The sequence below is a fragment of the Trachemys scripta genome, chromosome 4 (genome assembly GCF_013100865.1).
Source record: "Trachemys scripta elegans isolate TJP31775 chromosome 4, CAS_Tse_1.0, whole genome shotgun sequence".
NCBI lineage: Eukaryota > Metazoa > Chordata > Testudines > Emydidae > Trachemys > Trachemys scripta.
Genome location: NC_048301.1, coordinates 41,977,736 through 41,995,970, shown reverse-complemented (window position 1 = coordinate 41,995,970; position 18,235 = coordinate 41,977,736). Strand labels below are relative to the sequence as shown.

Sequence of the window (18,235 nt, the reverse complement as noted above, 5' to 3'; positions counted from 1 at the left end):
TAAGTAAAAACATACACTGTGCCTGAACCTTAGTTATGCTTCACCTGGAATGTACTCGGGTCTTTGGAGGATATTTACTTATCTAGTGTGACAGCTGCATTCTCTCTCTCCCCACATGCTTCAAGTCTGTGTGGTGAGGGGGGAAATAGATGGGGTGGGTCTTGGGCTTTTAATAATAAAGATCAGGTCACCTGGTGTGTTGGTAGGTGCAGAACTCTTTGGGAAGCATAAAAGGTCCCCCTTTCCTGTAGAGAGGAAGCCTCTGGAAGGGGATGAGGCCTTAGCTCTGGGGAGGGATAGCTCAGTGGTTTGAGCATTGGCCTGCTAAACCCAGGGTTGTGAGTTCAGTCCTTGAGGAGGCCATTTAGCGATTTGGGGCAAAAATCTATCTGGGGATTGGTCCTGCTTTGAGCAGGGGGTTGGACTAGATGACCTCCTGAGGTCCCTTCCAGCCCTAATATTCTATGATTTCTCTTGCTCCACTCATTTTCTGGCTTCCTATCTATTGGTACATTCTTTCATGACTCACTGGCATCCCCTTCTCACCTAGGGTGGATTCTCTTTGCTGCCATTCAGGGAAATATGGGTAGCCCCCAGTTCTGCTGGCTGCATTTGCTTTGGTTTTCACCTGTGGCAGCACAAGGAATTGCAGAGCAGCCTGTGTTATGTAGGGCATTTGAGTGCTCTTGCCCCCCATGTTCTATTTAAGCTTAATAGGAACTATGTTACTTCCACTCATCTTTGAGTTCTTGTCAGCCCTAACCCCCGGCTTTGTCTAGCACCTCCTTCCATCTCTGCTGCTTCAGGGTTGTCCATTTCCAGAATGGTGTCCTGCTCCCACATTATCTGAGTTTGCTTTAATAAGCTGGGTTCCCTTCTTTCTCAAAGATCACTCTCAGCATAGCAGGGACTTGGAGGCAAAGGCTTCCCCAAGCTGACCATGCAGAGGGCCTCTACCTATTACTTCAGACAAAATTGAGCTGGCCAGTTGTCCTCCAACATCCAGGGAAGCGGAAGCAGGGCCCAAGTTTGTGTCCTTCAGTCAGACCACAGTTTGTCCACAATGTCTGCACCAAGTGACCAAGGTCAAGCTACGGATGAATGTGAACAGTCGCTTGGAGGATAGTCTGAGCCCTAGTGGTCTCACTGCAAATCCTCAGGGCAGAGCTTAACCTAAAGCCTCTTCCTGCTGTCTTGGCTCTATTCCCACTTATGTAAGGTGCTAGCCTGTGCTCAGACTTGGTGCTGCTGCACAGTGGCCCTGGGTGAGCAATTGAATTCAACTAAGGGTGGGTGGAAGGATTCTGGGGCCAGATAGGAGGGCTCAGGTGCGAATGGTCTGGTCTGGTGCTGGGAGGGAGCATGGATGGGGCTTGCCTTTATTTAGGGAAAGGAAATATTTGTTTCCCTTTCAAATGCAGCACATTTGGTCTGATACATTGGATGGTCTATGGGCAAAAATGATCTTTTCTATCCCATGTGGGGAGGGGGCCTACGCAGATTACTACTTTACCTCAGTCTTGAGAAGGTGCCCATATAGGAGCCTTCTTGTGCATCTCTGTCTAGAAATGCAGAAAGGGAGGGTACACAGGTACTTCTCTGTGCATTTGTAACCCAAGGGTACAGACAAGTATATTACTGAATGACTTTTTTTAAAGAGTTTATCACTGGTGAAAAGTGGTAGCCTATTTTAATACTGGGTTGGTGGATAGGTGAGGGAGGGACCACTAAGCCCAGAACTCAACAGATTCAAAGAATGATAAAAACAGGGATGGGGCAGTGTGTATAGGTCACAGGGATCTAGCTGGGGCACAAGCAGAGAATCATGTATAATGCCCACTGCTCTAAAAAGGAGCCCTTGGAGACTGAATCCTTTGTGCCTCACCCAGTGTGCCTTCCTCTGCCCTGGACAGAATTCAGATTTTATGGTTCTTTCAATTATCGGCCTTTCTCCTGAGATTGTAAAGGTGGATGGGGGACAGTTGTGTTGTTGGTTTTGTAGACACCTGTTTGGTGGGAATTGCATTGAAGACACGGATTTATTTCATATTGGCTGAACCATCTTCTATTGGTCAGAGAAGCTTTTGAGCTTACACAGAGCTCTTCCTCAGGTCCGATCTGAAGAAGACGTGTAAGTTCAAAAGCTTGTCTTTTGTCAATAGAAGTCTGTCAAATAAAAGATATTACATCACCCATCTTGTCCCTCTAATACCTTGGGACCGACACAGCTATGATAACACTGCATATTGTCTGAACAGATATTTGAGGTCCAATATCCACTTGGGTGGGATTTGAAGCAAGAATTGGAGGTCAGAGGCTCTATATCCTACCCAATACACTGAGTCATCATGTATCCTGGAATGAGTTCTATGGTGACCAAGGGTAAACACTTCCAGGGACAAAGCTACATTAGGAACTTTAAATATTCTCCTCCTAGCACACAGTCTGATGATGCAGGCCTAGCAAACTAGCTGGTATCAGTTGCAGTGTTGTCAGCTCAGACCCTGATTTTAGCCTCACCTAATAGGGATTTTGGTCAGGCAAAACAAGCAACATTGCTCTGGCATGCATCTGAAGAAGCTACAAATAATGCCAACAATCTTACATGCTCTGCATATCCACCCGTCTATATGTGTCTTTCTCTTCTGATTGATCCATGTAGATCTAGAAGATGTTCCACACCCTCCCAGGGTGTTTGCTTTTCTGTAACTATTCATATTTGATTTCCCTTAGCAGTGAGTTATGACTACTGAGCTTTATCCACTTAAACAGAATGACAAATTTGCCTTCTATGCCTTTATATTTACATAATAGCTTTCAGTGTTTTGTGCTGTATTTCTCTTCAGCTGCTTCGTCTTGTCACAGCTCCAGGGGAGTGCCCCCTCTTGGTCAGTCACCAGACTGCTGAATCCGTGGATATTTTAATTACTCACACTGAATGGAGATCTGCCATTGCCACTGTCTTAGGATCTCTGGGCACACTCTTAGGGTGCAGATCTTCTTTCTAGCACTCCCACCTGAAAGGTGCAGTCAGGTGGTCTCTTGCCCAGTCTCTAGACTCAGTGCTGGCCTCTCAGACTTGCCCTCTCCCAGAACTCCAGTTGGGTGGGTGCTCTGGGCCCACAGTTTGTCTTCAAGGCACATGTGGTAGGTATAACATGTTAAATGCAGACACTGTGTACAAGATTCTAAAACACAAGTTTTCCTCTCCACTTTCCCACTCCTTGCAGACAAGTTGGAGAATTACTTTCTCCCAGTCCCAGCTAACCTGCTGAGCATATCTGTTGTCTGGTCAGAGTACAGTAGTTAAAGTTAAGTACATACCATTGTCCTTAGTCTGGTGTGGACATTCTATAGGTTGTCAGTCCATGCTGGATCTGGATAGAGGAGCATTCCGTGATAAAGCAGTTTCACCACTTCAGTATCAAACAGGATTCATAATTTGTACAGACACATTCACCAGACTGGCAACTCTTGTTGCAGGCTTTTCCCTTCCATGTTCTGGAAGTGGCTACCTCAGTGCAGGTAAAGCAGGCCCTGATCTGCTGATAGATATGGTGCTCCTTCCTGATGCTGAGCCTTTGAACACATACAAACGTCAGTGTTTTTGCACTGTGATAGTCTGGGGCTTTGACACTGCATAGTGAGATGTGGCCAGTGCTAGACAACAACAGGGCACTGTCAGTTTAGCCAATCTTAAAGTTACTGTTTGGTACAATACAGTTTCTGCTTCCATTCCTGTTGCCAGGCTTGTCTTGTAGTGTTGTGTTTAGGTACCTTAACAAAAAGCTTAAAAAAAAAAAAAAAAAATCTGCAAAACCAAAGAACAGAAGCAAGACTGAGGTGCAAAAGGGCTATGCCCAAACTACCTAGCTGAGGGTTGGACTGAACTGGGATCAAATTGAACAGATTGCAACTGTTCTCCCCTTTTAATAGAGGCTACCGTTCCCAGTATGCAATGTGGCCTGGCTGCTTGGCTCAAAATAGATTATTGGATTCTGGCACCTATAGCCTCCATAGGCTGCTGAGTGGCCATGGACAACCCTGTAGAATTCTGGGCTGCAATCTTATTGTCTTTGACATAAGTTAAAAAGGGTGCAGATAGCGTCACCCATTGTGTAGAACAATGTGTGATTCCTGTTGCTTGTTTAATTTCTGAGCCCAGGATGCCAGCACAGTGGCCACTTAGTGCACTTGGGAGTACAGATCTGAAGCAAGGCAGCAGTGCACTAGTATGCAATCCTTATACAGTGGAGTGGCTCCTGCTTTGCTTGGGTTGGTGGGGCTAGGAGTGTGGATATAATGCTAGTGCCGTATTCCTCTGTCCTTGGGTGTGGCTCTTGCTTTGTGTAGAGATGTGATTCCTGAGTTCTTTAGTGGAGAAGTGTGAGGCTCCTCTTGGGGAAGTCATGCAAGTTACTTAACCAGTTAAACTCATATCAATTAAATATAAAAGCCCAAGGTAAAATGAAGGGGGGAAAGAAGAGATGTCAGGAGGAGCTGTCTGGATTGGTTGTGTTTTGGGATTGGTCACGGTTTGTTCTTGTTCTTGGTCAAGCCAATGTTGTCTGAAAAACATTCCCAACTAGAAGCCTGTGTTATGGAGGGTGACTGTTCTCCCTTGAATGAGACCTGCTTTGTTCTGGATTGGACCAAAGCAAAAAAAGGTTTTGGGTTAGGATTTACTCATACTTTAAGCTAGCCCACTTGTGCCTGCATATCACACTTGCAGGCTGGTGTGCAAGCCTGGGAATGTATGACACTGCTGTGGGGGGACTAACCAGGATCCCTTCATAGTGAGTAATCCCCTGTGTATGCATGAGGCTCAGTTGCTCTCATGTTGTTAACCATCTCTCTGTTGCAGGGATCACCCATGCATCATGTGGACTGGTGGCTGCAGGAGGATCCCCATATTGGTGTTTCATGCAGAAGCCATTCTGACCAAGGACAGTTACATCCGCCTGATTGGAGGTCGGTGCAATTACCTGTGCCAACTCTAGGTCTGTTGCAGTGAGGAGAGGGGCTGGGTAGCCTCCAAGCAGGTGCCTTCCTCCTTTCTGAGGTGGGGAAAAAAGATGTCAGGAGGGGCTGTCTGGATTGGACATGTTTTGGGATTGGTCACGATATTTTCTTGTTCAAGGCAGTGTTGGGAGCCACCTGTTTGGAAAACATTCTGCAACTAGAACAGGAGGACTCGTGGCACCTTAGAGACTAACAAATTTATTAGAGCATAAGCTTTTGTGGACTACAGCATATGCATCCGAAGAAGTGGGCTGTAGTCCATGAAATCTTATGCTCTAATAAATTTGTTGGTCTCTAAGGTGCCACGAGTACCCCTGTTCTTTTTGCAGATATAGACTAACACGGCTGCTACTCTGAAATTCTGCAACTAGAGGCCTGAGTTGTGAAGAGTGGCTGTTCTCCCTTGAATGAGACATACTTGGTTCTGGAATGGACCTAGTTGCCTCTAAATGGTTCATTGACCTGTGTTTGTATTAGAATCTAGATCAGGGTGGGCAAACTATGGCCCATGGGATTGCCACCCCCATGGCGCTTGGGGCTAAGGCAGGCTCCCTGCCTGCCCTGGCCCTGCATTGCTCCCAGAAGTGGCCGGTACCACATCCCTGCAGCCCCTAGGGGGATGGGGGCAGAGGGCATCGTTTGCTGCCCTTGCCCGCAGGCACCGCCCCCTGCAGCTCCCATTGGCTGGGAATGGAGAACCATGGCCAATGGGTGCCTCGGGGGGAGGTACCCGCAGGCGAAGCCAGTGCACAGAGCCGTCTGCCTGCTCCTCCCTTCCTTCTCCCCCCCCCCCCCCCCCCGGTCACAGGGACGTGGAGACTGCCTTAAGCCCTGCTACTGCTCAAGGTAAGTGGCGCTGGGCCGGAGCCCGCACCCCAACCACCTGCCCTGAGCCCTCTTCTGCACCCCTGCCCTGAGCCCCTCAGACATCCTGCACCCCAGCCCCTTGCCTTGAGCCCCCTCCTGCACACTGCACTTCCTCCTGTACCCCAACCCTCTGCCCCAGCCCTACATTCATGGCCCTTCGTGCAGTTTTCCCACCCAGATGTGGCCCTCGGGACAAAAAGTTCTTTTTCTCCCCCCCACCCCCGATCTAGATGGTAATTCATCACTCTATAGTCAAGAAGTTAAAAACACATAAACCTGTGCAGTTTTAGTGGGACACATCAGAAATTATGCAAGTGCCCCCTGCTGGCCCAACTGCAGCAGTGACAGTAACAACAAACCCTTTTAACTTCTTGGTCCATCTCCATTATCAAGACTTGCCAGCACAGAAGTAGATGTAAACAAAAGGAAATCCTCTCTCATGTGGTATTGGGACTGGGAAACCAAAGCATTTTAGCTTCAAATAGGGAGAGTAAAAAAATCACGTAGAAAGGCAGAGCCCTTGTCAAGAGTTGATATCCTTGCATTGGGTTCTGGGAGCATTTCTATTGCCAAGACTCAGGTTGAATGTAAAGAATTAGGAAAAGGCTGAATTCCACTTGGCTTCTTTCACTAAGATGCAGACACTTCCCCCCCTCCTATTGATGATCTAATTTCTTATGTTCAGCCTAGACCGGAATTCTTATGGCCCTTTTGGGTAGGGTAGATAACCTGTGGGGGGAGAACTTTTGACCCATGTATCGTGTGTCAGAGATCAGTGCTTGTATGCTGTAAGTTGGGGTTGCTCTGAGGACCTTATGGTGGTGTGGTGTGGTGTCCTGTTTCATAGTAACTGGACATAGACGACTTTTGGGATTCATCTAGTCCAACCTGGCTTGTTCTCAAGGGTTTTGTCCAGTCCAGGTTTAAATGTTTTGAGTGATGAGGCACCTACCCCTTCCCTCTGGAGACCAGTTCTCAGCAGTATGAACAAGTTCCCTGAGATTCAATCTACTTTTCTGCACTTGGTTTACTTCCTTATTCCTGGCTTGAACCAGCCTATGCAATTCCTCAGCCTTATGCAAATTCTTCTGTACCTTGGTTTGTCAATCCATTGTTCCAGCCCCATGAGAACTTATTTTCTGTCTCTGAACTCCCTTAAATTAATAGGTCCACATAAATGACATTTTTTGTCTCCTCTATTCACTAATCTTTTAATTCTGTTAGTTCTTTATAATGCTTCCAATGCTGCTTTACCACTCTTGGTTCTGTGATTCTCTGTGGATATTGATTTTTTTCCTCTCAAAATTTGTACTGTTTTACTTCCTCCTGCTCCTTGCATTTGTACAGACTCATTAAAGTCCAGTGCTGCTCCCTATGCTCATGTCTCAGTCATTAGATGACTGTATAGTATGGGCATTAGATGACTGCTATGGTGTGAGCATTCAAATTCTGGGACCAGGGCCACATCCACAGCCGTTCATGTTAGTGTGGGGCCTGTGGCATGAACCAAACAGTCTTGGCTGCATGGACCTATTTTGAGGTGTGCAGAAGATATTGGGATAACACTCTGGAGTGTTGCAAAAGAGCCTATGAAGAGACCTGTAAAGAAATCAGGGGTTTGTTGGGAATCAAATATCTGAAAAGTCTGAGAACAAATAGTACCTCTTGTGTCATAAGAGACTGGACTGACTAAAGGTAGAAATTTGGCCACTGGGGGATTGGTATAATCCAATGCTGCATCACCGTGTGCTGTTCCACTCAGAGTTGCACAGGGATCTTGTGTAACCCTGTGCTTTGCCAAGTGCTATTGCATCTAGAGACTCATCAGGGATGTCATATAACTGCAGTGTGCAAAATGCAGCTACTCCAACAAGACCCTACCTCACATCCTGTGTGGATGCCAACATCACTCTGGAGTCTGGCAGCACCGCCACAACGCCATCCAAAACCAGCTGGTGAAAGCCATCCCGCCGTCCCTGGGGAAGATCACTATAGACTCTGCCATCCCAGGGACAGACAGCTGACTGTGACCCAAAATCGTCATGACCAATGTGGAAAAGAAGGTCCTCGTGGTGAACGTAACGATGCCATTTGAAAACAGGTCACCGGCCTTCCGCGAGGCCCGGGCTCGGAAGGTGCTGAAATACACCCTGCTGGCCGATGCCCTGAGAGCCCAGGGCTACGAGGTCCAGATTCAAGCCCTAGTCATGGAGGCCTTGGGGGGCATGGGACCCCCCACAACGAGCCAGTGCTAAGAGCCTGCGGAGTCAGTTGGTGCTACGCCCAGCTCATGAGACCGCTCATGGTGCCCAACACCATCAGGTGGTCCAGAGACATCTACACAGAGCACATCACAGGACGCTTTCTGTATTGGGTCGAGTAATCGAGAAATAACCCACTTCCTCCCCTGACAAACCAAGGGATGCATCCCACCCATGTACTTATTCACTACACCAGGGGTAGGCAACCTATGGCATGCGTGCCGAAGGCGGCACGCAAGCTGATTTTCAGTGGCACTCACACTGCTCGGGTCCTGGCCACTGGTCTGGGGGGGCTCTGCATTTTAATTTAACTTTAAATGAAGTTTCTTAAACATTCTAAAAACCTTATTTACTTTACATACAACAATAGTTTAGTTATATATTAGACTTTTATAGAAAGAGACCTAAAAACGTTAAAATGTATGACTGACACGCAAAACCTTAAATTAGAGTGAATAAATGAAGACTTGGCACACCACGTCTGAAAGGTTGCCGAACCCTGCACTACACCAATACTGACTTGGACTCTAAATACATTCTATGGGTGGCGTATCTGAGATCACTTATCCACTGACGTTTTAAAAACTCCCACACCCCAGTCTGGGTCTATGCTGGCTGTTATATGTATGGATCCTGTGAACCTTGTAACCGATGCTTGTAATCACTCATAACTTGAGCCTGACCCCAGATGTACAGTACCTTCCCTCTTAACTTGTGTAAATTTGATTTTAAATATTAGCTTTAATATAATTTATAACTTCAGTGTGCAAAGTGCAATGGCACTCTTCTCCCTTTTGAAGCGGTGCAGGGTTCATGTATCTTGCTTTGCTATTATTGGGTGCTCAGGCTGTCGGTACCTCAGCTACTGTCACTAACTCCATCTCTTGCCTTCTTCACAGAGCGCTATCGCTTGTCTTATAAGATTGTGAAAACAGACAGCCGCCTGGTGCGCAGCATTCTGACTGCCCATGGATTCCACGAGGTGTGTGCACCAGATCTCAAGGATATTGAGAGCCACTGAGTTTGGACACGTGCTGCGAAGGTTGAAATTCTGGGCTTCTTTCTGAATCAGGATATAGCACATGATCCTGGGCCTGTGGTGCTTTTAACCTTCAGCCAATCTATCGGGGAGCACTGCACAATTCTGCCATCTGCAAGGGTGCTCTTTGTTCTCTCATTGTAAACCCAGTTTTTGAAGTATCCTTAGCTGGAAGAATACAGGTTGATTTGTTTGTTTTAATTTCTCTCTCCCCCCCCCCCCCCCCCCCCTTTTTGGAGCCTCATTTCACACCCTAAGATAGCAGGCAGGAGCGTGTGTGTTGATGCCTTTTAATGCTTCTTATTCTCTAGCACCTGTCTGGTTCTATATCAGCACCCTGTGTACAGTCAAGGATATTTCAGTAGGTACATGTGAGTGTTGAGTTCTTTTGTTTAAGAGACGGATTAGGGTTCAGTCTCCCAGGACTGAGGGACTTCAGAATGATTTATAAATGGATTTCGACTGCCTATGAAAATAGCTTTTTCCTAACAGCTGTGTCTAGGGTTGGGATGTGACAGCTATTTAATAGCTCCTAGCAAAACTGTGTGCAACATCTTGGGTTAAGAATATCACAAACTGTAGTGGGACCAATCCATGAGGCTAGAAACTTCCCAGGTCCCTCAAAGTAAAGGGCAGAGTGCTTAGTTACTAGTGGTAGTATGGTCTGGCTCATCTGCTCCTTGGCTTTGTCCCATCCCCAGGTACACCCCAACAGTAGTGATTATAACCTCATGTGGACAGGATCCCACCTGAAGCCCTACCTGCTGCGCACCCTCTCAGATATTCAGAAAGTCAACCACTTCCCCAGGTAAGAGCTTTGCTGAACAAATTCACTAGTGTCTGGAGGGGACTGAAGATCAATGTCTAAGTAACGTGTGGGGTGGGTGATGCATAGGTCCCAGAACATCAGGACTGAGCCACACATTCGATCTCCCATTCCTATCTGGTAATAGGAAGATGGTACTTAAGTTTAGTGCCCTTGCCTTTCTAGCCCAGGTACGGGGCATCTCATTTTATTTGGTGCACAATTGAAGGGGGTTGCATGGGTTCTTTGTAGGTCCTGGTAGATGTTTGTCCATGTCACTAAAACTACAGTTCTGGCCTTTCTCTGTGTTGGGAGGCCTATGACAGGAATAGCATGAGGTGCTGCAGATGAGGATTGAGGGGTATTGGCAAAGCTAAAGGGAGACCCTGGACTGGAATAGAAGGGGATGCTGCAGGTTGGAATTGAGGTTTCTCTGGTAGAGCTGTGAGCCCTAGTAACTAAACCCGCAGTGTTAGGACACTGGTGTGAGTTGCTGAGGGATGCTTCATGGAGAAGACAAAGCTGCTGCTTTTGTAATTTCAGGTCCTATGAACTGACCCGGAAAGACAGGTTGTACAAGAATGTTAGTCGCATGCAGTACACCCACGGGTTCAAGACATTCCACATCTTACCTCAGACCTTCATCCTGCCAGCAGAGTACCAGGAGTTCTGCAGTAAGTGACTAGCTAGCAATGCCCAGCCCCTGAACAGCAGCCAGGGAGTAAGTAGGTGTATGTGGGGGATTGTGCTTATCCAGTTTTTTCCTTGGGCCCCTGAGAGAAACAACTCAGCTTGTGATCTGAACAACAAAATTGCAGGGAAGGGAGGCTAGAATAACACTATTGGAAACAGGGTTTTTTTTGGCTTGTTTATATCATCCCTGTCCTATGAGTGTTGCTTACCCCATGCCTAGGTGAGTCCATAGCCTCAATGTGAGAGCTGAGCCCTTCAGCATTATCAGCTGCAGATGAAAGAAATCCTAGTGCCTGAGGGCTAATGGGTCTGGGCATCAGAAGGCTTATCCTTAAGAATTGCTGTAGGCCAACACCATAGCATCTCTGGCCAACATCTGGGAATGCTAGTGGGAGGGGGAAGCACCAGGAGGAATATCAGACTGAGAAGAGAAGCCAGTGTCTAGTTTAAGTGATAAGACTTACTGAGGGCATTTGGGCTTTCTGACACCATAGGGAAAAGCAGGACAAGTGAAGGAATTGTCCACATTTATGCTAGAACTGTTAGACGCTCTGTAAGAGTTCCCATTGTGGGGAACGCCCTGGCAGCCCTTGCAAAAAGTTGGAAGACTTTTCAGATTCATGTTTCTCTCTTGACTAGGTTCTTATTCAAAGGACAGGGGTCCCTGGATAGTGAAACCTGTGGCCTCTTCCAGGGGGCGAGGTGTCTACCTGATCAACAATGTAAGTGTTCAACAGAATGCTGACCTTCCCCAGATAATGCTGCATTCCATTCCCTCCCATTTTCACCCTTTGGCAAGTGCCATGGTAATCTCACCAGCAGGTGGCACTGCTGTCAGTTTCAGCACCATTATGTATCTGGTAGGTGATCAGTACCCCCAAGCAGCTGGCATGCCCCACAGCATCCTATTTTTCCATGATTCATGTCCTGCAACACATGCCTTTTAAGTCTCAGATGCAGCAATAACCAGAAGACTGTTCCTGATGCAATATGAATAGCTGTGCAGCTGCATCCTGGGCTTCCCTAATGGTGAAGGTTGCCATGGGGAAAAAAAGCTGTAGGAGTGGGGCTCCCAGGCTGTCCGTCTGACATGGAGAGCTGGATCCTATATTCATCATTGTACATCTTACCTTCACTGGCTCTGAGTTGTCTTCTCCCATGGCTATTTGATTGCCCCAATTAGTTGAGTAACTTTCAACAAAGTGAAATCCCCTAGTGGTAGGGAGAGGCCTTTGTTCTGTGCTCTGGATACAGAGGGCTCTGGGGTTCATGGTGCCAGGCCTCTCTTGAGGGCTGATGCTCTGAGCACAATGTGCTGACTGTAATAGTTACCCTGCCCTTTGCATGCCGTGCAGAGAATCCGTTTCTCGCTAGTGGCAATTGAGACTCCTCAATTGGAACCAAGAGGGGTTGAGGGGATTCTGAGCCTTAAGAACTAATGGGACAAACGTTCCTGGCATACTACCAAGCTGGTTGCTGAGTCACTGTGTTCATTTACTCCCTCCTCTGTCCCTGCAGCAAAGGGGCCAGGTTGCATCATCTGTCCTCTACCTGGATTCTTTCCCATGGAATAAGGGAGCAGCTAGCCAAGTGCATGAAGTAACTCTTTCCAGAGCTGCACTCAGCTTTGCTCTTTGTTTGAAGGAGAGGGAGTGCATGCTCAAGTGATGGGCAGGTAGCCATGAACTGAGGAAAGGGCCCTCCTGGGATCTCTCTCTGTATCTATTCCAGCAGTATGTCAGCTAGTTTGGCCCAAAGATTTCCCTTTTCTTAGTGTGACCTCCACACAGGGAGTGTTTTCTAGAATCTATTCATGGAAAGTGTTTTTAAAAAATAAACCCTCAACTATTTCTCTGATTCAGAGTAAAACACGCTGCCATTTTTGTGTCATACCAAGAGAGCCTGAGCTCTCTCTGATTCTTTAGTTAGCCTAGAGTTCCCTTGGCCTGAACAGGAGCAATGTGGATCTCCAGACACAAGTGAATGAAAGACAGGGAGGTGGATTGGATTTGGCTCCTTCACAAACTGGGACAAGAATCTGTTAACCAATCTGAACCATCTTTAGTGGCAAGGGGCAGAAAGAGGGATTTACAGACTGTGAAGAGTAAGTCTCCTGAAGAGGTTGCTTCCTGCAAGCTACACCGCTTCCCTCCCCAATCAGTGACCTGTGCCTATGATGCTGAAAAGCGTATCTGGTTGCCCAGGGCTTTATGCATTTGTCATAGAGCTATAATGGGGAGCTTCCTATCGTGAGTTCCATGTCAATACAGCAGCCTCACTGCTGTCTGACACTGGGATAAGGGGAGCTCAGCTAGGCAGGGTGAGTAGTTGGGTAACAGCCCTGGAGCTGGCCACAGAGATTGAAGATGTGAGGAGGTCATCTCCCCCACTCTTGGCTCTCTCCTTCCATATGCTGGAGACACTCGAAATTAAGATCTTGGCACAGGATTTAGTCCTTCTATTCCTGGATCTGCCTCCACCAATAGCCAGTCCTGGATGCCTGAGAAGAAAGCAAGCCCCTAATCCTGTGCTTGGTCAATATATCTAACCTCAATCACAGTAGTAGGAAGTCAATGTGACTGTCATTTCTGAGACTTCCAGCCCCTAGCCTGTTGTGCATAATTGCTGTGTAGCTGTTAAACAGCTTTTGAGACCAATTCAGGAGGACACTTACGTGTGTGATTTTTAAATTTATATATTATGTGTAAAGCACCTTGGGGTCTCTGGGGTGGCAGGTTCTTTGGAAATGTAATAACACCCTGATTAAGTTTCTGATCAGGGTCTAATTACCCTAAATACCCTGTTACTGGCCAGGCTTTCCCCTAGCAGCAGCTGCAATAGCACAGAGTGACTTTACAATGGAAAGGTTCTTGGTAAAATCAGCCCTTGGATTCATGGTTTCTTCACCCTTGGACTGATGCTGTGTCTTGTTCTGTAGCCAAACCAGATTTCCCTGGAAGAGAATATCCTGGTGTCCCGCTACATCAACAACCCCCTGCTCATAGATGGTGAGTGTGTAGGAATTGACTTCTTCCTCTGAGTTTCCTGACCGGATGGTCTCAGCAGTCTATGTATAGCTATTTGGGCTGCCACACCGCCTTTGATAGGTAAATCTCTCCAGCGCCCTAGAACTATGGTTGGGGGGTGGGGGTGGAAGAGATTCTTCAAACCCAGGCTCTGAACATCAAGTCAGCAGAAGCTGATAGACTCTGCTGTCTATTTTATACCTCCATCGCTCTCAGAAGGACCTGTTGCTCCCCACCTCAAGTGGGTTCAGATTCTAGTGGCTCTTGGGAAGTATTTGTGGTCACTGATTCCTGCTAATCCTCTTCCAGATTTCAAATTCGATGTGCGCCTGTATGTACTGGTGACGTCCTATGATCCACTTGTTGCCTACCTCTACGAGGAAGGACTAGCAAGGTAGGATGCACACCCTTTCCCTCAAGGCAGTTGAACCTGAAGCTCTAGGATCAAGAGGGTTTCTCCCTACCCTTGCCATGTTCATCTTTGATTCAGAGGCATGCCTCAAAGTTTTAGTTGTAGGTATTTAGTGATGCTGGTGTGTTTTGTTCCCCCGTGCTCCCATGCCTTAGATTGCATTAGAGTAACTGATTTTAATGACGTGGTTATGGGAGGGAAAAAGCCTTAATAAAGCGAATTCTTGGAGTGATTGTCCACACAGATTCCATTTTTGGTGCACCTGCGCCCTATGCAGTTGAGATCAGATTTTTTTTGGCTAGTGTCAATTGGGGCCATGCCTGGTCCCTAAGTACCCTTCCCCCAACTACCCCCAGGCAAAGTGGACCCAACCATCTCTCAGTTCCTTCTTGCTATCCATGGAGCCCCAGCACTGTCTGCTTCTCTTGAGCAGTCTGATTCACCTTTGATTTTAGGATTAGCTCATTTGTGAGCAAGAATTAGTTGTTTCCTTTTGCCAGTTGGTGCATGTAAGAATATAAGAGGCCATACTGGGTCAGATCAAAGGTCCATCCAGCCCAGTATCGGTCTACCGACAGTGGCCAATGCCAGGTGCCCCAGAGGGAGTGAACCTAACAGGTAATGATCAAGTGATCTCTCTCCTGCCATCCATCTCCACCCTCTGACAGAGGCTAGGGACACCATTCCTTACCCATCCTGGCTAATAGCCATTAATGGACTTAACCTCCATGAATTTATCTAGTTCTCCTTTAAACCCTGTTATAATCCTAGCCTTCACGGTGTGAAGATGAACTTCCTTTTACTTGTTTTAAACCTATTGCCCATTAATTTCATTTGGTGGCCCTAGTTCTTATTATGGGAACAAGTAAATAACTTTTCCTTACTCAATTTCTCCACACCACTCATGATTTTATATACCTCTATCATATCTCTCCTTAGTCTCCTCTTTTCCCAGCTGAAAAGTCCTAGCCTCTTTAATCTCTCCTCATATGGGACCCATTCCAAACTCCTAATCATTTTAGTTGCCCTTCTCTGAACCTTTTCTAATGCCAGTATATCTTTTTTGAGATGAGGAGACCACATCTGTACACAGTATTCAAGATGTGGGTGTACCATGGAGTTATATAAGGTCAATAAGATATTCTCAGTCTTATTTTCTATCCTTTTTTTAATGATTCCTAATATCCTGTTTGCTTTTTTGACTGCTCCTGCACACTGCATGGACATCTTCAGAGAACTATCCACGATGACTCCAGGATCTCTTTCCTGATTCGTTGTAACTAAATTAGCCCCCATCATGTATGTATAGTTGGGGTTATTTTTTCCAATGTGCATTACTTTACATTTATCCACATTAAATTTCATTTGCCATTTTGTTGCCCAATCACTTAGTTTTGTGAGATCTTTTTGAAGTTCTTCAGTCTGCTTTGGTCTTAACTATCTTGAGCAGTTTTGTATCCTCTGCGATCTTTGTCACCTCACAGTTTACCCCTTTCTTGAGATCATTTATGAATAAGTTGAATAGGATTGGTCCTAGGGCTGACCCTTGGGAAACACCACTAGTTGCCCCTCTCCATTCTGAAAATTTACTATTTATTCCTACCCTTTGTTCCCTGTCTTTTAACCAGTTCTCAATCCATGAAAGGATCTTCCCTCTTATCCCATGACAACTTAATTTATGTAAGAGCCTTTGGTGAGGGACCTTGTCAAAGGCTTTCTGGAAAGTTCACTATGTCCACTGGATCCCCCGTGTCCACGTGTTTGTTGACCTCTTCAAAGAACTCTATTAGATTAGTAAGACATGATTTCCCTTTACAGAAGCCAGGCTGACTTTTGCCCAACAATTTGTTCTTGTATGTGTCTGACAATTTTATTCTTTACTATTGTTTCAACTGATGTTAGATTTACCGGTCTGTAATTGCCGGGATCACCTCTAGAGCCCTTTTTAAATATTGGCGTTACATTAGCTATCTTCCAGTCATTGGGTACAGAAGCTGATTTTAAAGGACAGGTTACAAACCATAGTTAATAGTTCTGCAATTTCACATTTTAGTTCTTTCAGAACTCTTGGATGAATGCCATCTGGTCCTGGTGACTTGTTACTATTAAGTTTATCAATTAATTCCAAAACCTCCTCTAGTGACACTTCAGTCTGTGACAATTCCTCAGGTTTGTCACCTACAAAGGATGGCTCAGGTTTGGGAATCTCCCTAACATCCTCAGCCGTGAAGACTGAAGCAAAGAATTCGTGTAGTTTCTCCGCAATGACTTTATCGTTTTTAAGTACTCCTTTTGTATCTCAATCATTCAGGAGCCCCACTGGTTGTTTACAGGCTTCCTGCTTCTAATGTACTTAAAAACATTTTGTTATTACCTTTTGAGTTTTTGGCTAGCTGTTCTTCAAACTCCTTTTTGGCTTTTCTTATTACATTTTTACACTTACTTTGGCAGTGTTTATGCTCCTTTCCATTTATCTCACTAGGATTTGACTTCCACTTTTAAAAAGTTGCCTTTTTATCTCGCTGCATCCTTTACATGGTTGTTAAGCCATGGTGGCTCTTTCTTTGGTTCTTTTACTGTGGGTTTTTTTTTAATTTGGGGTATACATTGAAGTTGGGCCTCTATTATGGTGTCTTTAAAAAGTGTCCATGCAGCTTGCAGGGATTTCACTCTAGTCACTGTACCTTTTTAATTTGTTTAACTAACCTCATTTTTTGCATAGTTCTCCTTTCTGAAATTAAACGCCACAGTGTTGGGCTGTTGAGGTGTTCTTCCCACCACAGGAATGTTAAATGTTATATTATGGTCATGATTTCCAAGTGGTCCTATTACAATTACCTCTTGGACTAGATCCTGCACTCCACTCAGGACTAAATCGATAATTGCCTCTCCCCTGGTGGGTTCCTGTACCAGCTGCTCCAAGAAGCAGTCATTTAAATTACAGAGAAATTTTGTCTCTGCTCTTCTTCCTGAGGTGATGTACCCAGTCAATATGGGGATAGACTAACACGGCTGCTACTCTGAAACCCACTATTATTGAGTTCTTTAATTTGATAGCCTCTCTAATCTCCCTTAGCATTTCATTGTCACTATCACTGTCCTGGTCAGGTGGTCGATAATAGATCCCTACTGTTATATTCTTATAAGAGTATGGAATTGCTGTCCATAGAGATTCTATGGAACATGTGGATTCATTTAAGATTTACTTCATTTGATTTCTACATTTTCTTTCACATGTAGTGCCACCTTTCCCCCCGCACAATCTGTTCTGTCCTTCTGATATTATTTTGTACCCCAGAATGATTGTGCCCCATTGATTTGTTCTCACTCCACCAGGTCTCTGTGATGCCTATTCTATCAATATCCTCCTTTAACACGAGGTACTCTAGTTCACCCATTTTATTATTTAGACTTCTAGCATTTGTGTACAAGCACTTTAAAAACTTGTCACTGTTTGTTTGCCCTCTTCTAATGTGTCAGATTCTTTTTTATGTGAATGTTTCTCGTCTGATCTGGCCCATACTTTATCCTCTTCCATCCTCTCCTCCTGACTAAAACCTAGAGAATCTCTATCAATAGACTCTCCTCTAAGAGAAGTCTCTGTCCGATCCACGTGCTCCTTTGCAGCAATCGGCTGTATGTGTATATTATTTAAAAAAGGCAACAAGAAATATTGTGGATTTTGTCACTTAAGCTTAATTTCCCCCCCCCCCCCAGCTGCTCTTAATGCCTACCCCATTTAGGGTTTTTTAGATGGTGGCAAAGGCTAACGTCGACAAGGTTTAAGACCTGTCCCTTGTGTGACAGTCGATCAGTGATAGATGCTGTCCGTGCCCGATGTGCCTTAGGGAAGGACACATTGTTGAATGTTGTTCTGTGTGGTGTTTACTTCTCCAGGTGTACCCAGACAGTGAGTGACTGAGGTGAGGCTGAAGTTTTTCCTGCTGGAGAAGTCAGTGCAGGCTTCCTCAGACTCTGGAATACCTTCGGAGAAGCCTCAATGTGTAGGTCTGTCCATCTCCCTCAGTTGCACTCCCAGGCCACTTCCTCTGAAAGGCCTCATTTGTCTACCAGTACATCAGTGTTGATGTCTGGTAGAGGCAGGAAAGA

At 45.9% G+C, this 18,235-nt stretch overlaps 1 protein-coding gene across 6 annotated transcripts in view; it reads left to right on the top strand.

The window, feature by feature from the left end:
- Positions 1-18,235, top strand: part of TTLL5 (tubulin tyrosine ligase like 5) — a 207,518-nt gene that overhangs the window by 1,401 nt on the left and 187,882 nt on the right. For all 6 annotated transcript variants that reach the window (XM_034768482.1, XM_034768480.1, XM_034768478.1 and 3 more), the window contains exons 3-9: positions 4,865-4,971; positions 9,050-9,132; positions 9,891-9,997; positions 10,538-10,668; positions 11,327-11,409; positions 13,626-13,695; positions 14,023-14,107. In XM_034768482.1, the coding sequence (XP_034624373.1) occupies positions 4,865-4,971; positions 9,050-9,132; positions 9,891-9,997; positions 10,538-10,668; positions 11,327-11,409; positions 13,626-13,695; positions 14,023-14,107 (666 nt within the window). The remainder of the gene's footprint in view (positions 1-4,864; positions 4,972-9,049; positions 9,133-9,890; positions 9,998-10,537; positions 10,669-11,326; positions 11,410-13,625; positions 13,696-14,022; positions 14,108-18,235) is intronic.